This window comes from Fusarium proliferatum (genome assembly GCF_900067095.1).
Source record: "Fusarium proliferatum ET1 genome assembly, contig: FPRO_scaffold011, whole genome shotgun sequence".
Classification (NCBI taxonomy): Eukaryota; Fungi; Ascomycota; class Sordariomycetes; order Hypocreales; family Nectriaceae; genus Fusarium; species Fusarium proliferatum.
The window spans coordinates 1269379-1291130 of NW_022194800.1; the positions used below are offsets into that span (position 1 = coordinate 1269379).

Below are 21752 nucleotides of genomic sequence, written 5' to 3' on the forward strand. Positions count from 1 at the left end.
AAATAATATTTTGAATTTATAGTCAACGTTGCTAAATATCTTAATCACATCTCTTGGGATACAGCGTCATGGGTTTTGCTCCTATTGAAATTCCTCCGCCTAACCAGTCGCCGACTTTGGGGTCTCCAAATTCATTGTAATTAGACCCGATGTTGAATCTCTCGTCGCTGAAGATGACCCCAGTCCTATGAAACCGCCCGCGAATGCTGCCGTGGGAAACTCGGCGATGCACTCTGAGAAAATATCAGTCTCTAGCGCGTCGTGTTAGTAGATATACTCAAAGGCCGAATCGGATAAAAAGGATGCTGTCACAAGAGACCAGAAATATTATTCACTTGGATGACTTGCCTTCGTATATGTCCCAAGTAAACTGATCAAGTGACATATCTGTATCCCGAGGCGCGTCGGAGGTAGAAGCAGCCAGAGGTTCATCAGTTTCTTGTTCCTGTAACCCTAGTCTGAGGCTCAGATACTCAATCGCCCGCCTAGCTTCTATAGATACTGTGGCAGAGTGCAGCCAGTGGGGATAAGCGTTGCGCAGCAGATCGTGAATCTTTGTCCCTGTGCTGTCTTCTAGCGAAACATCCGGTCGTGACCTGGCCAGCTGTACATAGTAACACAGAATACTCACGCCCAGCAAGAAAACCGCCCTCGGCCGGGAGGACAGGAGCATCCACCTGGCCCACCTTGCAGGATACAGCAGGCCATCTCCTTGTGTCTCATCGAGCACTATCTGCTGAAACTCGAGAATCTTGATCGCCGCTTGGACGCAAGCATTGCGTGAGTATTGAAAGCATGCCTGGGTATACGGTGGTGCGAGATACTTCCGGTGAAGCCAGATTGTTAGTCTTTGTATGGCGAGCTGGAGCAACACGCGGTGCATAACGATCTCGGGTGCCACCATGAAAGCTTGACTAAGGGGCTGCCATTTGAAAATGGGCGGTAGTGATGCCTCAGCTTGTTGCAGCTTCTGGTCCAGGTCCATGATTTCTGTGTACGGATGCTCTTTGGTGTCGTTGACAAGATCGTTGACCAGTCCCATTACCTTATCTATCCTCCCCTTAGCCAAGCTGTATAGCACAGGTGTTACTTCCGTCTCGGGTCGCGAAGGAGGTATTTCAGGGGTATTCTCATCGAAATCCGAGTCTAACAAGTTACGCGGCTCAGCCGTGTCATACTGCTGTGACTTAAGAACACACGGCAATGCCATCTGGTTCGAGAGACGAAGATCCAACTGCACAATGACAGCCCACACGCGCCGCCGCATCTCGCCAGCAAATGGGGAAATGCTTGGGAAGTTGTTGGGGTCCCGATGGTAGCCCTGACTCAGGGCGAGCTGAACAATGAGGCCTTGCACAAGCCACAGCCCAGTCTCATCATTCTGGGACATGAACGACTCAAAGATGAGATAATTAATCAAGGTTTCTATTACGTATTCCCCGCCTTTGGTGTACTGGCCCAATATTAGGCTGTGAAGAGTCTGTTCTCGAAACAAGCGCACTCGTTCTTGAATTTCTGGATCTGTTGGGTCGTCGATCGAGTGTTGACATAGTGTAGCGACGCACATTACGCTGAAAAGGAGTCCAATCCAAGTGCAAGACACTGCTGAGGGGTCCTGCCAGAACTTCTCATACTATTCAAGTGGATCAAACTGTCAGCCAACCTACAAAGAACTCAGGGAATCCATTTCAAAAGGGGGGGGCAGGTGTAGGCTTCGTATTGAACCATAAGATACGACCCGATGCGTAGCAAATTTCATACCTCTTGAAGAAAATGCCCACAGTGAAGTATGCTTGGCACAACGCCTTGTGTGTTGAAATACCTCGCGACCATACGATCCACAACAGGCCGGGGCGGAATAGAGGTAAGAAGATCAGCTTTTGTGGTATGAACCGGCTCATATAGTAGTCTGGGCCCAGGGTTTTGGAGAAGGTCATGATCGTTGGTGGCGAGCATGCGGGCCTCCTCTTCCTCCTCGTAATGGTCTCTAAGCTCTGAAATGCTGTCGAGCACAGCGGCCCAGTGAACGTTTCCGACGTAGCTGGCACCGACACCATGTGAGCTGAGACGCATGCTGCCGGGCTGTGAGGGTGATAGTGCAGAGGCGGGGGATTCAGCACTGCCATTTCTCTGCGGTGGCTTGGTTTGGGATGAATGCCCTCGAATGAGACCATCAGGATCAACATCGGGCGTATTTTGTTGCTGCTGCGCCAGTAGGGAACGAACAAGCTCTTCGAGCTGCTGGATGCGATCACCAACACTAACTTTGCCTTTGCTCTTACTTGGCCCGCCTAACTCATAGGTGCATGATAACCCGATTCCTCTATTCGTGCAGGTTTTACATGGCAGCTGACGGTCACATCGCACTCTGATTAACTACCAATTAGTCTAAAATATGGTGAGAACGATAGCTGGGTGACTCTACTTTCGGTTCCTACAGAAGGTACATGACAACAGCGGCTTTTCCCTCCGACGATCTCGAAGCTGAGGCAGCGAGTCTTTGATTACAGTGCTGGGCTGCTGATGCGGCTGGTTCGGTATATCGGTGTAAGCGGTGGTCTCAAAAGTATCCATGAAATGCAAGCTTTAGCTTTTTGCTATGGAGAATGAGAGTCAGTTGAAAACAAGACTGAAAATTGGCATATGGAGCAATCGACGGAGCAAAGTGATGGTCGGTGTTGAGGAAAGGCGGGGCTATGGCCGGAGCATTTGACGGAGCATTTAATGAACCAGTCAGAGGACCGTAATTGTCGACGCCCCACCTTTTTGCTTCCGGCTTTACATACCAGACAGTTAAGTAGGGCTGATATGTACATAGTAAGGAATATCGTCTGAAAATCACAATTACTTATGTCATGCCTCCTATCGAAGCACTCTAAGATCATTATCGAGAGTTTAATATGTACTACAGATTATTTGAGATTGATAACAGGTATAGTAGGTGTTTATCCTGGTATCCTTTCCTTTGATTTTGATTCGCTGGATGCTCTGTTGCTAATAATACCCAACGGAGCAAATCCGGGGCAAACAGGTTCACGCGGCATGGTCAACTGGCACTTGAGTTTGACCTTAAAAGAACCATGTTTCTTCTCATATGCCAATACGTAACCTGTTTTTCAACACGGTTGCCATAAAAAAAGAGGCAACAAAGCACAAAATCCAAAGATTTCAAAGAGCTTCCCTAGCCATTACACCACACGACCACGGGTATCTGGCAACAATGGCGAAAGGTCAAGCCGAGAGCGGTAACACCGTTTGCAATAATAAAGCAAGCACGGCAGCCGGGGTCGATGCAACGGTTCAAGGCAATACTGGCCATGAAAGGGATTTAAATATCAACAACCAAGAAGAAGCGAGGTGTCATGATACCCTGTCTGAAACTTTAAGCAAAGACACCAAGAAAAGTCCTATTGCATCTCCTACACCAGATCCAAATATCGTCGACTGGTCTGGTCCCAACGACCCCGCAAACCCACGCAACTGGTCCAAAGCCTACAAGTTGACCAACATTATAATCATTAGCTTATCCGTCCTATACACTAATCTCGCAACTACCATGTTCGCCCCCGGCGCCGCTACCATGAAACGAGAATTCGGCTACAAGAGCAACACAGTTGAAGTCCTTACCATCACCATGGCATCACTCGGTTTCGCCCTCGGCCAGTTGTTCATACCCCCTATGTCTGAAGTCTTTGGCCGTATGCCCATCTACCGGACAAGTTCAATTTTTTACATGGGGTTTACGGCTGGTTGTGCGCGTAGCACGAATGTTGCAGAGTTCCTGGTGTTTCGGCTGTTGACGGGCATGGCTGCTGCGTCGTATATGTCTACGGGAGGCGGAACGGTGGCTGACCTTTTGCCGAAGGAGGAGAGAGGTGTTGCCATGGCTATTTTCACGGCTGGACCACTTTTCGGTCCCGTATGTTTCCTTTCGGTGTTCTGGGGAATTGAGTAGGCTGATAGTGAAAACAGGTCCTTGGTCCTATCGTGGGAGGACTCGTTGTTGAGCAGCTCGGATGGAGGTGGTGTTTCTACCTCATTTTGATCCTTGTAAGTCTAAAGCCGTCTACTATTTATCAGAAACATGCTAACAGATGAAATTCCTAATAGGCCGGCGCAGTCACCCTAGTCACCTTCTTATTCATGCACGAAACAAGCTCTATTAACATCCTCAAATCTAAAGCTGCTCGACTTCGTAAAGAAACTGGCAATCCGAACCTCCGCGCCGTTGGTGATAAGCAAACTCCAGTCAAGCAGCTTGTGCTACACGCCCTAACCCGACCGATGAAGTTCCTCGTCACATCACCCATCGTCGCTTTGATTTCACTATATATCGCCTTCAACTTCGGTGTAACCATGCTTCTTTTCGCCACATTTCCTACCGTCTACGAAAATACCTACCACTGGAGCGTCAGTGTTTCCGGGCTGGCGTACATTGGTGTTGGAGTTGGCTGCGCAATAGGCGTCATCACCTTTGCCAAGCTGAGTGATCGCCTTTTGAATGCTAAAGAAGCACAATGCCGCCCTGAACGACGGCTTATCATGATGATGTTTGTATCTCCAATGTTTCCAATCGGTCTGTTTATCTACGGTTGGACCACTGAGTACAAAGTACACTGGGTCGTGCCCATTATCGGTACCGCTATCTGCGGACCTGGAGCCGTCATCATCAATTCATCGTCGCAGACGTACATAATCGACATCTTTGGGCCTCAAGCAGCGGCGTCGGCACTTGCAGCGATTACTCTTCTTCGCAATCTTACGGGTGCTTTTCTGCCCCTTGCCGCTCCGACACTCTATGCCAACCTTGGATTGGGTTGGGGGAATAGTATACTGGCCTTTATCACGGTCGCTTTTATCCCCGTGCCGATTTACTTCTACTTGTACGGTGCTTCCCTTCGAAAAAGGTTTCCTGTCGAGATCTGACGTAGAGGCTTGTGCTGCTGCTACCTTATATGGGAATTTTATTATCTGAGAGGAACCAAATGATCCTGAATCTTTTATAATTCTATCTACAAATGGTTTTAATATGTTATATTCTTTCCTTTTTACTGTATTTGTTTCCTGTCTTTGGTTATTTTGTTTTAGATTGGATTATGGTATAGAACAAGCTGAAGAGATAAAATCATATATTTATTCTAAAATGTCGTATAATGTAAACAGTCATTTCGTCATTGAGTACCCCAAGACATTAACAAACAATCAAGAATAATTGAAATACCTTCATCAAAATGGTGACCATTGAAGTATAGTGCTTAGTCATGCTGGATGGCATGCTCTGTGCCGCTCATCTCATCATTTTAGACCAAAACACGCCAATACCCCAGTCGAACCTTGATGACGCCAATCACGCAATAGAAGATCAGCTCATGGGTGCAAACCTCAGATAACCGCTTTGACATTGACACAATTACTGGAGAATGATCGCCATAGATAAATTGCTCAACTGCCGAGGTTAGCTGGAGCTGCATACAATGTTACCCGTTTGTCCCTGCAGCCATGATAACGACATACCCGAAGCTGTACACGCAATATGAGGAGCCGTGTGCCTATATAGACAGCATGTTTCTCAGACACTATTCTCAGTTTATTATTCTCCATAGAGTGATATTGTCATTATACCAAAACATTTCTCATCATGGCCACCACTTTTGAGAGTTCTGACCCAGCTGTCTACAAGGAGTATGAGGCTCAGTGGTCCACTCTCCCTACGAATGCCGAAGGCTGGATCAAGCGTGCCAAAGATGTCGCTCAAGTCCTAGCAAAAGACGCTCCTGCTCGAGAACGCGCAAACAAGTCTCCCAAGGCCGAAGTCGCTCTTCTCAAGCACTCTGGTCTTCTCAAGATCCTGGGTCCAGCTAAATATGGCGGTGGTGAACAGCCGTGGAGTGTTGGTTTCAGAGCAATTCGCGAGGTTGCCAAGACGGATGGGTGAGTTTTTACCTACATGATAATGAAGGATGGACGCTGATTGATGGTAGATCTGTTGGCATGCTTCTCGGCTACCATCTTGTCTGGTCCACAACCGCCAATGTAGTCGGAACGCCTGAGCAAGCAGACCGCACGCACAAACTAATCATCTCAAACAACTACTTTGTCGGCGGTGCTGTGAACCCTCGCGACAACGATCTGAAGATCACTTCCAATGGAGATAAGCTTGTCTTCAACGGTTTCAAGAACTTTAGCACCGGTGGTGTTATCTCAGACTTGACTGTTCTCGAGGGTGTCTATGGTGAGAAGGAAGAGCACATCTTTGCTATTGTCCCGACGCAGCAGCCTGGAATTCAGTTCAAGCATAACTGGGATAATGTTGGGCTGAGACTTACAGAGTCGGGAGGTGTTAATATTGAGAATGTTGAGGCGCCATGGAGTGATGCCTTGGGATGGGATGTTGAGGCGAAGAAGCCCGATCCTAATATTCTGGCGATCCCCTTCACAAGTCTGTTCTTGCCAACGTAAGTTGTTACTTTTTGTTATTATTCTTCGAATCTTCTAACGTGAGACACAGAATTCAACTCAACTTTGCCAACCTCTATCTCGGAATCGCAGCTGGTGCTCTTGAGTTTGCGAAGGAGTATACTCTCAAGAACACTCGCGCCTGGCCCTTTGGCGGTGATGTAAGTACCAAAGTCTCCCATAACAACATTCTCTAACAAATTTTTAGAACAAGGAGAAAGCAACGGACGAGTTCTACATCCTCTCCACCTACGGCAACTTCTTCGCCCACCTCCGAGCCGCCGAAGCTCTCGCCGAGAAAGCCAACGCTGAAGCTGACTCCCTCTACGCCAAGTACTCACAAGATCGCTCCGCGGTTACAGCCGAGCAACGCGGCGAGTTTGCTGAATGGGTCGCTAGTCTCAAGGTCGTCACTACAGACACTGGTCTCAAGATCACTTCTGGAGTATTTGAAGTTACGGGCTCGAGGTCTACGGCTGCGAAGGTTGGCTTGGATAGATTCTGGAGGGATTTGAGAACGCATACGCTGCATGATCCTGTGGCGTATAAGAACCGGGAGTTGGGAAGATATCTTTTGTTGGGGGAGTATCCCGAGCCTACTTGGTATACTTAATTAGTTTTGGCTATTAGATAGGTCGAATTATATTAAATGAGACTGCTATACCCCGAATAGGACTTGAGACAAAGGACTATTGTATACGAAGGGTTCAATTCGCTGATACTTGGCTCTCTACAGCCAAATCTCTGATACATGGGGACACGAGCCAACAAAAGGCCAGGCCTCGCGTCGCGTAGAATTCCAAATTACCTCCAGATATCTCCGACGTACTATTTCCTAAAAAGATCCCTAGAATAAAAGAGGTCCTTACTTTCGTGAACCAGAAGCTCAGTTCTTTGCCTTGTTAGTCTCTGGACCCGCGTATGCCGCAGTCTGACTAATCTTGGTCCAAGGAGCGAAAGCCTGTTATTTTGGTTAGTTTCTGAGTTATCATTGACTAGGAAGAATACTCACATTCTTAACATTGTGCAGCGTCGCAGCAAGTTCAGGAAAGTGTCGACATAAAACATCCTTCATTGTATTGTTCTGCACCCAATTGATGCCCTCGCGAGTATAAACCTCGGGACACCAGCCATCACCGGCGAGGAAGCGATCGGACTTGATGCGGCGAGTGGCCATGAGGATAAACACACGGAAGGCAGTGTCGCTAAAGCCAAAGCCCTTGGGCAGAGGCTCGCTGAGCGTACCAACTAGAAGATCTACGGCTTCGAGATCGCCGTCGTAAACTTCCTTCAACTCAGCAGCTAGCTTGGCATCACCGCCTGTGAGATCAAGGAAGCTCTTTGCGGGTGCCATGTGAAATAGGCGGCGGAAAGCGTTGTAGCGAGGAACGCCGCGCTCACGATCACGAAGAATGTCAATGGTTCCCAAGTCCAAGTGTCGACCGTGAGGAAAGTCTTTGTCGCCTGGGATATTTAGGTCTCGTAAGAAATTGGGCATGTTGTGGGCTCGAATAGCACCTGGATGGTTGACGCCGAAGGAGTAAAAGACATCAGCGAAAGAGAGACCCAAGCCTGATTTATCTTCGTTGAAGGGCTTGCGGGCTGACTCGAACGCAACCTCTTTGATAGGTAGTGTGCCCTTGTGTTGACCATCTTTAATGCTAAAAAATGCTACGTTGTCGGGGATGAGAGGATGAAGACGGTAGACGGAGACGAATTCTTCTGTGAGGCAGTATGGGACATTGTCGTGATCAACACCTGATCCGGGAATACCAGAAATGACTTCTGACTTGTTATCAAAGACACGGCCAAAGACATGCCAAAGCTATTAAATCCAGTCAGAAATCGATCATAGTAAACAAGGCTAGAAGACATACCTTGTCGCCCAAAAGTCCCCACCAGTTCGCATTCATTCCAATCTGCAGCGCCGGGTGCTGCAGAATACCAGGTGTCCACTCAACAGTATGAATCTTAGCCATAAGCGCACAATTGATCAGTCGAGCAGTATCAAAGATCTGATCACTCGACCAGCTCGGATTCGAAAGATGAAGCTGCGTAGCAATGGCGTTATGCTCAAGCGCGAATAGCGTATGAAGAAGTTCAAGTCCCAACCACCAGTTCTGTCTGAACCCAGTCTCGGGAATGCCATCATTCGATCGAGGGAGGAACTGAACGCCATCTTCGCGCGTAACATGGAGTTGACCGGGATATGATTTATCACACTTCGCTCGGAGAGCTTTCGTCTCAGCTTCAGTGGATCCGTAGATCTGAGAGGCGTCCCACCAATGGGTGCACTCGTTGGTATAAGCTGGTGTCTCGATATCCTGCTGCGAAAGGGCATCGTCTCTCTTTGTTCGAGGGATTTTCATGATGCGCTCAGACCATCTGTCGGCTTTGTCTAGAGGAATCTCGACGTCTTTGTCGCCGTTTGTGACGAGGAAGTGCTGTGCCCAATCATGGACTTGGAACTGGATCCACGCTGCGGCGAGAAGATTGACGATCTCAGCGGGTTTGAACTCGCCTTCCGGTCTAGCCAGAATCTTTTCTGAAATAACTCTGGGGTTGGGAGTGAGCAGCTCCTGTTGAGTTGGCGGTGTGGTGTACTTTCTTGGGACATTTCGACCGAATCTCATACCAGCACAACCCATCTTTGGTTGCGCTAGATCATTGAAATCACCATCTGAGTTCCTGTTCGCGATGAATTTGGAGTTCTTCATGGGGCAATCAGCTGCAGTGCCCTGAAACTCGGCATTGGGGTAGGTGTCGTAAAGGTTCTTTTCGCGGAGTTCATATCGAAGGGCGAGGAGATTGAAAACACCAAGCCACGTGGGGAGTTTGTGCCAGTGGACAAAGATGTTGACAAATTTCCAAAGACGGATGTAAACAGACTTGAAGATGGATTTGAGAGAGATCATGTTGAAATGGGAGAGTCCAATGATTAGTGTAACAATGGATAAAGTAATGGCGAGAGACTCTTTACTGAGTACTGAAGCCATGGTGTGTGTGTCTCTTACATTTCAGCAGGGGATTATGGTCGCTTTATACCCGTAATCACGGGCTGCAAGCTAGGCAGAATACAGGCACATGCAAGTCATCCCTCCTTGTGATCTATCACCCGTTGGGCGAGAGGTGTCGTGCTAGGTATCACAGTATGTGACGAAGCTAGTTTGCTGACTCACGGAGCTGTAACCCCCTCCATTCCATATTCCTCCGAGCCATTTGCCTATCATAAGCAAGATAGGCGGCGGTGCCTAGTAGAAGAGGGAAATGGCGTTCCACAAAGTGTAATATCGGTCACTGCCGAAGCTCAATGTAGGCAGTCACAAGAGTCTCGTCACACACCGTTTGGGCTGTGCATTGCATGTGTTACTCACTGCAAGTGGCCAAATGAGTGCATGAGTATTACGAACATGTGAAATGTGAAGAGGGGAGGCCAGGTCCGTGTGGCGTTTATTCAGCCCTCAATAGTTCAGCCCTGTGGCGGGAGCTAAGCGCGTATAGAACATGCACCATACCAAATCCACAACAGAATATGTGATAGTGTCCCGTAAGATCAATAGCCTATCGGTCTAGAACCAGAAATGGCCTTGTAGCGTCATATTATATCTCGTGGCTGCGGCTGAAGATACCTTAGGTATTTGGTGGTTGAAGCTTGTTTCTCCCGTTACGAAAACGTCGTGTTTGATTGGTTGATAAGGGTTCGAAGGTGAGACATGGCTATGCAGCTGAAAGCTGGACTACGTTTTCGGTAACGGTTCTCCGATTCCTCGTTAGCATCCATGGGCAAGAAGCTAAAAAGGTGTAGTGACACGGATGTAGCTGTTTGATACACCAGTTGATAGTAATATCATCAAATCGCGCATACTCTGCCACAAACTTTACCTTCGAGAGGGGTCTTGGGGTATTTTTATTCAAGAGGTTGCCGGATATCTGGCCAATAGTGGGACAGATTATTAGAACTAAGCAGTGCTGAGTCCTATCGATGCATGTTTCATAAATCTGAACTTTCAATCTCGAGCCGCTGGTGACTCGTTTCGGCTTGCCCTGTCTCTAAGTCTCTAGGTTGAGATGAGGTTAGAACGTCAGTCTCACTACGGCCTGGAAAGGCCAATCCATAATCCCATAAAACAATATTAAGATAGAAACCGCACAAAGAGTTTCGGCCATGTTGGGAGCAACAAGTGCCATAGAGCGAGCACTGCCCAAAGATGACCGCTATAGACTAGGGGAAACGAATTAAATCTCTCTGACTGGGACGCCTGGCAACCGACCGGCTCGTGGCAGGGACCGTAGTAAAGTCAGAAAAAGTAAAACGGGCGGTGTGAGACCTCTGTACTCTGTATAATAGTCAATTTCTTTCTAAGCCCGGCAAGAACCCTATAATGCATGTCTGATTCTAATCATAGCTTGCTTGGCTCGCTCACTCCTAATGAGGAAAATTTCCCGACGAGATCTTTATTATGCTTCTCCTTTATAGTCATGCGAACAACATTAGGGTCCACGAAAGCAACAAGCAGTTTCTCGTCGCCCTTATTGTTTCGCAGTCTATCGTAATAAAACTTGCTTCTTTCTAGGTCGCGAGGCCAGTATCTCTGATCGTCAATATCCTTCATGATCACTCGACCTTCAGGCCAATCGTTGGATCCTTTGAAAACAAAGGTATTTTCCTCAAAAGTGGCATGTGGAGAGATCAGAAAGCGTCAGCGATTGCGGTCGATTTCCTTTGCAATGCGAAGATGAGTCTGGTTTAGCTCTTTGTGCTCTATAGAAGGGAATCCGTTGATTGTGTATATCGATGTGTGGACGAGAGAGCTAATCACCTCTGCCAGCGTCGTTACCTAGAAGCTCTCTGGGAACTTGTCGAGCAGCTGAAATATAAGGTGATTGAACATAATCTGCTTCAAACCAGTCGAGCGACGATGCGAAGGGTGAACCATTGTGAGCCCAGTATGAATGATAGGGTCGTCTGAGCCTGGGATGGGGATAGAGAGAGTGGAAATGAACCCAATGAGATTGTTATCGAGGTGGGCGAGGACAACAATCTTATTCACGAGCCAGTTTGTACCACGAGGATTTTTCGGGACCTGATAATTCGGTATTTCGGGTAGACATTGACTGCATAGATTGCGTAATGATGCTTGGAGGGTTTCTTGCTGAACATCGGAGAGGAGAGTGTCCCGGTGATCAGCTCGAAATGATATTTAGAGCTCATCTTTCCAAACTGAACTAGGCCTGAGCAGCAGCGTTGTGAAGAAATTAAGTGCGTGGAATCAGAAATGTGACCCAGAAAAAAGGCTTGAGCAAGTTAGAGAATGCAGATTTGAGACTGAAAGACGCCAGTATTTATCATTTTAAGACTTCTCTTAGCTTATACCAGTATTATATTATATAGCGATTTAAATGCTAAATTGACAGTGTTCAAAGGTGGAAACTTGGCCTGATGACCCCCAAGCCCCAATCCTCTCTAGATGCCCTAAAACAACAGCCTCAATAATGTCAAAACATGCCCCTTATTACCATCGCGTTGACACACTGACTATTAGCTCTTATATGTTAATATACTTTAGCCTAGAAAGATAAGTTTCTTGCTAAAAACCCTCACTTGTTCTTAATAGGTAAAAGTGAGGCGCAATTATTTACTCCAGAAAGCATAGCATCAAGCCAGTACCAGTCTCGGTCGTTCTGCTCTTAGGTGAATGTCCGGTCCATAAAAGTAAGCAATACAAGTATCAAGATCGGGAACGTGTTTAAGACCTCCTCCACTAACAAAAGTCAAGTAGTCACCATCTTTCAAAGGTGAAGAACTCTTCGTCGCCAACATCATAACAGACAGCGACATCATGAGTCGCTTGTGTTGTTGCATTAGTACCTACCCAAGGTTTCATCCTTGACAACCCAGCTGGGAAAGGGGACGTTTTCCACGCAGCCAACCCGCGCCACGCTTCTTGGGAAACTGCCATATCTCTTCTACTTCGTCGATTTCCTAATCCTAGGGTTTCCTCCGATGATAGCAAAGTCCTCGGGGGATAGACCTGGGTTGTTCTCTTGTCCTTGATACTACACGTGAAAGATGTCGGTTTTCACCAGTGGAGTTACTGGAGACAGACTCAGAAGAGACATCTGATTTCTATTAGTTGTGCTAACACTGCTTGCTCTATTACCCACCTCTCAGCCCGATCATACATCACACAGGACTTTGCATATAGGGCATCTACTATTTACACCATGGCCTTTTGCTCCTTACTCACATCAAAGTTCTATTATTCTTGTTTGCTGTAATAATCACCATAAAGTTATCCCATGGACATCATACACACGCTGTAGCGTAAGCGATAAGCACTGGCATCCTCCTTGTCAACCAAACAGTCCCTGACCAAGACCAGTCTCCCCACCGTTGTCGAGTTTTAATCGAGGATCTACAAGACAGATCCCCATTTGATTCAAGGTTAGTCTTGGACCGCTTCTTGCTTTTGTGTGTATACTCCTGACTCTGCTTTTCCAACAATGGGTTTGTCGACGGCAGGGCTTTGTGTGTGGGTGGAGCGAATGATGTTTGGAATTGGCTGTATTGACTTTATTATGGGCTGTCGCATGGGAATAATCGATCGTACCAATATAGACGTATTTGTTCCTGGATGTATAATGTTTGTCGTTGGTTAAATAGAATTGAAAATGTTAATGTAAAGGAGAGAAGGGAGGAGGTAGCTGACAGCAATAACATTTATTCCACTTAGTGTATCAGTGTAATATTCACTAGTCTTTTAGAGTTGGTTGCTCAATTGTTAAAAGACTAGAACATTACTACTCGTCGGACTCATTAGGATTTTTATCCTTTAGATTTACTCAGAAGATGAGTTGGTCGCTACTCAAGTTCACGATATACGTATTGTTGAGCCCTAGATCACCGATCAGATCCTGCAAATAGCTGTAGTTAAGGCTCTTAAGAATGTTGCCAGAAAATTCTATGAGTCAATTGCACTTGACAGTCGGTTGTGCTATAGTCTGCTCCATTCAATATGTGCTGCGATCACCTGCGGTGCTATACCTTACCTCTCTTCACATTCCGTATAACAATGATAAGTCCGCAACAAAGATCATTTCCCAATAGCATACAAACTTAGTCTGACTCACCTACAGCATGCATTACACCATATTTAAGATAGTCTAGCTGGCAACCTTGTTGTTGGACTCGTGGCTCCTTCCACGACCATCAAACTTTGGCCCATCCCTGGCGGCCCGATGTCCCTGGACCTTCACTCAGATTTTGGTTCAGTTTGTTAGTGCAAGAACACCACACTAGCACTGCAACCACAGATTTAGGATACAATGCGCCACAGTCGCTAGCGAATTGGGGACACATCGCGTAAGAGTCCCTTTGACAAACACAGATCGCGATTTGATAATAACCTAGAGCTGTATCATACTTTTTAATCTACAGTTTATCAGGCATCGGAGTTCTTTCACGCGTGTTTTGCTATTTCGTAATGAGTTTAGTAAATACAACTATCTACCTTATCCGAATTAATTTACTTTGAATGTAAACGGCGAACCCCATATAACTAACATCACTTACGGCCAGGATTGTAGAACGTAGCCTTGTCACCCTCGCAACATCGTATTGCATTCGCCCTCCTACACTACAATGAAAGCCAAGGGTTGGGGGCAACTAAGCTAGGTCTCAACAGTAGCATGGGCAGACTAGACATAGACAGTCTCGGTAGGTTCATATCCACAGGCTCGGTCGAAGTAGTAGAAGCTCATGGGCGAAGAGACAGTGTAAAGCTGCATGCTCGAGACCTCGGCAGTGTAGAAGTAGCAAGTCTTGTACTTGACGTCAAAGCTGACAGCCTTGCATCCACCACGGCAAGCATCAAGACAGTTCTTCATGTTACCCTCAGCCTGGGACTTCTTGTACCAAGGGGTATTCGTGGCTCCGACGTAGCCAGTAGCTCCGCAGGTCTTGCCTACAGCGTCCGCGACGCAAGCTCGGTCGAAGTAGTGGAATGTCATGGGCGAGTTGGTGACCTGGTAAAGGTGCATCTTGGAGACTTCGGCTGTGTAGAAGTAGCAGGTCTTGTACTGGGTGTCGAAGCTGATGGCTTTGCAGCCGCCAGTGCAGGAGTTGAAGCAGCCCTCGATGGTGCCCTCGGCCTGGGACTTCTTGTACCAAGGGGTATTCGTGGCACCGACGTAGCCGTTTCCGCCGCAGATGACGGGTTCAGGTGCACCCGCGAGGCAAGGGGAGGCATTGGAGAAAGCCGCGAGGGCGGTAGCAACGACGGTTGAGAAGCGCATAGTGATGGTTGTTATAGTAGTTGTGTGGATGTTTGTGAAGTTGTTCGAGAGGATGCAGCACCATAAAGCCGGCTCTTGTGGTGCCTTATATAGGAGACTCTGCTTGACCCTCTGACGATTTTTACATCTTTTAAACGCCCTCGCATCCGTTTAGCGATTTCACCGTATGATCCGGAGCGACTCCCACCAACTTCCGAAAGCTGAAAGGCTGAATCAAACTATTGATCCGCCTGCATGATTTTCTAATAGCTTTTGCTTGGCTGCTACGCTGTTTGCTGCTAATTGTGTTTTCATCCTTGGCTTTAACAATCAGAGATATCAGCATGGTATCCCATTGGGCCTGGTCAGCTCTTGGCTGGGGGGTAAAGATAAGCACCAAAATAGCAGGAGTAAAAAGCCACAACTGATGGACTAACGGCTTTTAGCCGGGCAGAGCATGTGTTGTTCTTCGAACATTTGGTAGGCTGTCGTTTTGCCCACAACAGGTGTAACGGTGAATGCAGGAGGGTTTGGAACGCAGAGATGATCGCCAAAATCCGGGGTACTCGAAATGCAGATCTGGCAGAATGATCAGCAGCACCCTCTAATATTGAACGTTGTACATATGTTTCAAAGGCTGCCCATATTCATAATTCCTATGAAGATTTGGCCGCGTCACCCCAAGTGAGATGAGAATTACGAGGTTCGTTTAGAGTTGACAGTCGCCCGAGGCTTTCAATAGTCCAAAGCCACTTTTCTAAGCGAGCATGCGGTTGGATCATGGCGACTTGATAGCCCCGTGTACAGTACCCAATTAATCCTCCGACAACACTCCGGCCTTCTCTTCGTCCCATCAATCTTGGTGTGCTGTTTGAACCAGAGGTCGGCCGCTGTTGACAACGCACTGTATAGCCGCCAATAACTTTGGGACCATCAAGGTCGTAGCAATGTGTCATTGGCTTAGGCTGTCGGCCTTACCAGGATCTTGGGTCCCAGCAGCGGAAGGGTCGGGGAGATGTGCGGAATTGTGTTTCCTGTGCCTTGATGGCTGTGTATCATCGAACAGGTCTAATTGGATGAACTGAATTGCCAAGAAATGGTAGATCCATATTGGGTTGTCAGCTCGCCACGCTTTCTTTGATCAGAACCAACCATGCGATAAGATAGCCGAGTGATAGGATGCAACGTCGGGTTTTGACACCGCTGGACACGGTGAATGAGTGTTTATTTGACCTCTTAGCTCCTCTACTTTCAATAGCCTGATGCTAAGAAACGAGGTGGTTGCATGTAATGTAGAGTTGAGCGACTTCATCCGCAGCGATTGTGAAAGTAAACTCACAGTTTTGATATCATTATTTCCTGCATCTGAAGTAATGATTTGAGCAATTGAGTTGTCAATCTCCTACCTTGCCCAGCCATACTTCATCGTCTAGATCATATGAAGAAACAAGTCACCAGCGCTCAGGGATGGCAAAATAAGCATACGTCATTGGCAAAGGCGCTAACATAAGGAATCCACTCTTAGCTGGGCACCTCTTTTCATATCCTTGTCATATGTATAAAAGTACTCTCCTTGAAGAAAAAGTAGAGTGCTTGTTCTTTAGAGCTGCTGGGGAAGAAACAAGAGGAAAAGGCATTGATGAAACTTGTCTATGAAACGCTGTAGGTTGCACGCGCGTTATGTAGACCATATTCTTTTTATAGCTGGTAAGCAAGCATGCAGAGTCCGCTGATCTCAACGATAATGGTGAACAAGGAGCCTGGGCACGCAGTTTGATCCCACGCACGGGGTACCTAGCCAGCATTGGAAAGCGGATAACATTCACTGACAGGTACGTCGGGAGTACAAAGTTAACCCCCTACATGCAACAAGGCCTGTTGAGCATCCTGTTGGCCCTGTCGATCCTAGCAGGGATGATCTTAGCTCTGACACAAGCTTTGTTATTTCGTGAGGAGCAACAGAGATTGGAACTTCGTGAACACAACTGTCGTGAATGGCCTCCGTATCTTTCATATCAAATGCAACTGAAAGTGTTTTTTGTTTTTTTCTTCATTTGGAGATTAGAAAGCTTCGAGCCCGATTCTCCCAACCTGATCTGTTAAAGGCGAATGTGTAAGGGGGGTGACAAGGACTTGGCTTATGGTCAATGGTGTAAGGGGATGAGCCCCTAATTAGCGCAAGTACCTAATCACAACCCCATTGACAAGACAACTTCGGTATTTTCCTGATGAGTGACGACTAATCCCAGTCATTCGATGTAATCAGTATGTTTTTGTGTTGGAGTGCTCTGCTCTGCTCGCGACTTATTGTCATTGTGCACTGCAGACGACACGTATCGAACCAGGTGTTGTCTGACGGCAAGGCTCAGCGTCCTTTGAATGTATTGGCTAGAAATCCAAGATTTCCCGTACCTCATTTGACGTCCATTCTTATCCAACACCCTAGAACCCCTCATTTTGCTTCCTGTCGCACAGCCACCCTGGAGGTTGAAAATGAACAGACCAAGTCAGCACTCAACAGGCCGGCTGCATCGGGTGAGCAGTATTCTTTGAAAACCCAGCAATCTCGACTTGATCAGACCATAATTATCTGTTTCGAACCCTACAGACGGATCCCAGATGTTGAATGGATCCTCTCAGCATCACCAGCGCCTCAGTCGCGTTGGCCGCCGCTGCCTATAAATGCACGATTGAGGTAAGAAAGATCGTTGGCACGATCGCCGACGCGACCGACTCGCTCTCGGATCTAGCAGAAGAGGCTCAATTAATTCAAGGGGCTCTCCAGGGTGTTGAGGACGCCTTGCGGGACAATCATGAGGTATTCTCGCGATACAAGGTCGAAGAGGTTTTCTCCATTGCAGTCAAGGGCTGCCGCGCGACGTTAGCGTGTATCAAACAGGAGTTTGAGCTGCTTTTTAATCGCAGTGACTGGAAAGCTCGATTCCTGTTTCTGTGGAAGGAGGAGGACATGAAAAGGCTGCTTGGACGACTTGATCGCAAATGAGAAAGCATCCTCCTGTTACTTCAACTTCTGAGCCTCTGAGCCTACCCCAAAGGTCCAATGCGAAACTGTAATACGTAGCTAATTGTATCGATAAAGGAGCTTAGTACGAGAAGTTCAGGCGCTGGTCGCCAAGAAACATAGTGCTTTAACGAATGCGAAAGAAGACATAACGGCTCTTATACCAACCTACTGGACTGACCGTGATATACTTATTGAATCCCTTGATAAGGAAACGGTTGATAGCGTGTGAGGCGCATGATGCAAGCTATCAGCTGTAGGGTCTATTAACTCAAAATAACACTCTAATTAAAGTCAGTCTAGGCAATATACTAGCTACCTAATATAATTACCTAAAATAAGCTTTATAAGCCTATTTAAGAATGATTATTTCTAATATATAAAGAGAACTCTAAATACATTCCTTAGGGGATAAAGTGGCTGCCTTAGTCCCCTATTGTAGCTCTATAACTTAATATTAGCAGAAATACTTGTCAAGATGCAAGCTTCTATCACAAGAACAATCAAAACGGTTGATATCATCTATGCGGTCCGGGAGGATCGAGAGAGCAAGCTGAGTATAACTCAGTTTGACTTTGACTACGAACCTATCAAAACGCAGCCATGAGTTACCACGCAGAGAGCTTGACACAGCGGCCCAGGAATCTAACGTTATTATCATGGAGCCAGTTGAGGATATCACTGACTTGAGCTGTGAACCGAGTGAACAAGCCACCTTGATGCCGCCATTTATCGGCCCTCAGTCCATAGACCTACTAGGTCTGCAGTTCATGCCGATAGCTTCAGACGAGGAGGTAGATAGCCTAGGAGCCTATGAATACAGGATGGATAACCGGCTATTTGAGAGAATCCAGCTTGCCACCTGAAGTCCATCCTGCGGTTGCAGAGGCGAGTCGTATTGTCCTGGCTTCTGACAAGGTTTCGGAGGAGCTACTCGACGGCAGCCCCATGGGGAGTTCCCAAGCCCCAAACATTGGAGAGTTCGGTCTCCAAAAAAGCCTTGCTGACCTTGAAGCTAAGCACGGTCATGCACAGTAACAACGGGCAAGTCCGCGAGGATCCGTTGAGATCTCCGATGAGATACGGAAAGGCAGCGTGACAACAAAAGTACCAGGAAAGAATGCAAACGATTCAAGGTATCAATTTTATGATTCGGTACATATACCCGACGATGAAACAAGACCAAACACGGCCAGAAGATCACGCCCTAGAGCCAAACAAAGCGACTGCAGCAAAAGCACCGATTCCACCAAATTCAATCCAGGGACAGCGCCAGATGAAAAAGGCCCTATGCTGCTCAAAACTGTGGAAGATGCTATACAACGGTTGATTGTACCTGAACTCAATGTAAAACACGAGAAAGCTCAGCTAGGACGCCGTTTCACTGGAGAAGAAGTCTCTCGCTACATGAGCTCTTGCTAAGGCAGATAAAGAAGAGCAAGAGAAGGAACCTGAAAGGCAAGCAAGATGTTCATTACATCGCCAAACAGAATTAATGAGAAATTAAGGGATAGGTTGAATAGAGTATATGAATTGAGGAGATGGAGTTAATATAGTAAACACGACAACACAGAGACTGGGAGAGACGGATCATCAAACGACCGAAAGAAACATACTCATTCTTCACTTAATATGCGACTATTTATGCTTAGTTTCGTTACATGCTAAGAATTTGGATATCCAGCCGTACTCCCCTGCGTCTTTAGATGGTATATCTTATTTAATACATAAGTAATAAACAACTTATGAATGGACCTTTGGGAGAAAGGGACAGTTGTAGAAACAGCTTTAGCCATCTATGCATCGCGCGATGTGTACGAGGTGCTAGTTGTTGGCAGAACTGACTCAATTTATCCTAGCAAATAGCGATGACTTTATCCGAGTCATATCTTGCTGGGCATTGAAACAAATTATGTCATTCCACACCATCAGAGCATTATCGGTAAATAGGCCCGAGGAGCATCAGACTATCTTCCTTTTCTGGAAATCTGGGGTATCGGCCGGAAACGGACTTGAGAGACACTCCGTGGGTAGGATTCACGAAGTGGTGTGTTGTTGGTGAGGTGACATTGTGGAAGGTGGATATTTAGCCGCCGTTGAAGAAATGGGTCGAGGGATCGAATTAAGCATTTCTATTTGCGTATATCCGTATAACCGCCTCGCCTGCAAACATGTCAACTGTTGATCCAAGGATACTGTCTTGTGTTATTTTCTGGCTGGGCATGAAGTAGGTAGACAAGACAGGCACTTAGATTGACAAATTATCTACATATGAGAACCACCTTCCAAGACTCTCGTCGTGTCAACATATTCAAGTCAATCTCACCTAATGCTGAGCAAATACCACCTCACCCATCCTAGCACCCATACACATCACCCAATCTGAAGCTATTCGGGAAGCGGAGACTCGAAAACCCCGTAGACCACTGCACTGACATTAAGCTCACGCCACCAATCCCCTCAAGACAACGCTATGGTTGGCCTGATCTCCTCACGTCAATTGATCACCTGCAACCCTTGAAAAGCGGGCTACTGTATGATTGGGTTCTGGCGGGTGATCCCTGTAAATCACCCCTGTAATGGCTTTGCTGATGGAGGGTCAGATCTGACCGAATAACTCAAAGGCCCCAGGTTTTTTACGTTTTCGCATTTCGGTTTCGCTATGCTAAACGAGAAGACGGGCGTTTGAACAAGTAGGTTTGGATAGAGATTTTATAAGTATCTGATGGTCTTGTATAAAGAGGGATTGAGAGTAGTAATTATCTCTTACCTCAGTAACTGAGACATTGAAAAAGAGAATTGGGTATCGTCATGAATGCAGGCGAGTCGTCCATCAATAACTGCCAAAAGGTCCATCCCCCAAGAAAGACCTCAACGCCCATAAAGACAAAGCCCAATTGCAAAAGAACTGGTCTCAGAAAACCTGAAACTTCATACCAGGAAGACTTCAATGTCAAACAAAGACCGCCCGACCATCCGTGTTTTCATAAAAAATTGATTCGCGAAGAGAATGACTCCCAGGTATCCATCAATTTTCTCTAGTAGGCGACGGCTCTCTGCTTCTCTTCCTTTTCAAATCCTCGCCGTCGTGTAAACTCAAGGGTGACTGCTCGCGCTGATTTGGCGGACTATGCTCTGGCGTTGGAAGTCTTATGCAAGTGCAATGCCTAAGAAGTTCTTCGCATCTCGCAAGCCTTTCCAGAAGATCTTGATTCGGACGCCTGCGCTTCCTTGGCGGAGCTGGCGAACTTGGAGTGCAGACTGTTTTGAGCTGTTGAGCAGTCAGTATCAGGACTATTGGGACTTGTTAGAGCGGGTTACCCTTATGCAATTCGAACACGGACTCTTCCGATCGCATTTCTTTTTCCGCTGTTGGCAGAGCACACACGACAGCACTCTCTTGCCCGCCTTCTTTGGTTCCGAGTCCATCGACGTGTTTGTGACTGTAGGGCTCAAGTCCGTAGGCTCATCTCGATGCGAAGCAGGACTCGACATTTTCGTATGAAATTTACGACAATTATCTTTCTTACAATATTTCAACTTCCATCTCATGAGACGTAGATGTCGACTTTAAAAGCATATAGCTCAAATTCTAACCCTAAAGGACTAGGGTAAAGACGATTGGGTAGCAGATCATGCAACAAATCCATGGCGGGAAATGGGGTGCCACACTCGGGCAGTCGGGCTCGAGACTCATCCCGAGAGCTCCCCACAACTTCCCGAGGTCAGGGGTTGACATACCAGGATATTGGAACCTGGAGATGCGGATAATTCTGGTCAACATGCGACTCGGAAGACGCAATCTGTCAAGAGTCCGCTTGGCCGACTTAAAAGGACTGTGCGGTTGATGTGTTCATTATCACGATACTGAAGTTTTATTCCCAGCAGTTCGTTTCAGTTTGTCGTATTAGAAATTCTTTTGATATGAGAGGCTGCAGCATTGGAGATCAGATCATTATGAGTCCACTCGCATGCAAGTCGCTTGTACTCAATCTCTAGA

At 46.9% G+C, this 21752-nt stretch overlaps 8 protein-coding genes across 8 annotated transcripts; 4 read left to right on the forward strand and 4 right to left on the reverse strand.

Annotated features, from left to right (window-relative positions):
* Positions 1-331: 331 nt before the first annotated feature.
* Positions 332-2574, reverse strand: FPRO_08608 (uncharacterized protein; the record flags this gene model as incomplete). Its single annotated transcript, XM_031222295.1, has 3 exons — positions 332-1633; positions 1762-2368; positions 2426-2574. 3 exons carry the CDS (start codon positions 2572-2574, stop codon positions 332-334), a joined length of 2058 nt encoding a protein of 685 aa, XP_031087768.1.
* Positions 2575-3220: 646 nt separating this feature from the next.
* On the forward strand, positions 3221-4926 carry FPRO_08609 (uncharacterized protein; the record flags this gene model as incomplete). The annotated part of the gene is made up of 3 exons (XM_031222296.1): positions 3221-3919; positions 3973-4050; positions 4111-4926. The coding sequence occupies 3 exons, from the start codon at positions 3221-3223 to the stop codon at positions 4924-4926; spliced, it is 1593 nt and encodes a 530-aa protein (XP_031087769.1).
* A 712-nt stretch (positions 4927-5638) lies between these two features.
* On the forward strand, positions 5639-7069 carry FPRO_08610 (uncharacterized protein; the record flags this gene model as incomplete). The annotated part of the gene is made up of 4 exons (XM_031222297.1): positions 5639-5931; positions 5982-6455; positions 6509-6617; positions 6665-7069. 4 exons carry the CDS (start codon positions 5639-5641, stop codon positions 7067-7069), a joined length of 1281 nt encoding a protein of 426 aa, XP_031087770.1.
* A 273-nt stretch (positions 7070-7342) lies between these two features.
* On the reverse strand, positions 7343-9452 carry FPRO_08611 (uncharacterized protein; the record flags this gene model as incomplete). The annotated part of the gene is made up of 3 exons (XM_031222298.1): positions 7343-7417; positions 7469-8281; positions 8334-9452. 3 exons carry the CDS (start codon positions 9450-9452, stop codon positions 7343-7345), a joined length of 2007 nt encoding a protein of 668 aa, XP_031087771.1.
* Positions 9453-14154: 4702 nt separating this feature from the next.
* FPRO_08612 (uncharacterized protein) lies at positions 14155-14751 on the reverse strand (the record flags this gene model as incomplete). Its single annotated transcript, XM_031222299.1, has 1 exon — positions 14155-14751. The coding sequence occupies one exon, from the start codon at positions 14749-14751 to the stop codon at positions 14155-14157; it is 597 nt and encodes a 198-aa protein (XP_031087772.1).
* Positions 14752-17356: 2605 nt separating this feature from the next.
* FPRO_08613 (uncharacterized protein) lies at positions 17357-17734 on the forward strand (the record flags this gene model as incomplete). Its single annotated transcript, XM_031222300.1, has 1 exon — positions 17357-17734. The coding sequence occupies one exon, from the start codon at positions 17357-17359 to the stop codon at positions 17732-17734; it is 378 nt and encodes a 125-aa protein (XP_031087773.1).
* A 677-nt stretch (positions 17735-18411) lies between these two features.
* Positions 18412-19174, forward strand: FPRO_08614 (uncharacterized protein; the record flags this gene model as incomplete). The annotated part of the gene is made up of 3 exons (XM_031222301.1): positions 18412-18511; positions 18576-18776; positions 18867-19174. The coding sequence occupies 3 exons, from the start codon at positions 18412-18414 to the stop codon at positions 19172-19174; spliced, it is 609 nt and encodes a 202-aa protein (XP_031087774.1).
* A 1745-nt stretch (positions 19175-20919) lies between these two features.
* Positions 20920-21247, reverse strand: FPRO_08615 (uncharacterized protein; the record flags this gene model as incomplete). Its single annotated transcript, XM_031222302.1, has 2 exons — positions 20920-21023; positions 21097-21247. 2 exons carry the CDS (start codon positions 21245-21247, stop codon positions 20920-20922), a joined length of 255 nt encoding a protein of 84 aa, XP_031087775.1.
* Between the last annotated feature and the right edge of the window lie 505 nt (positions 21248-21752).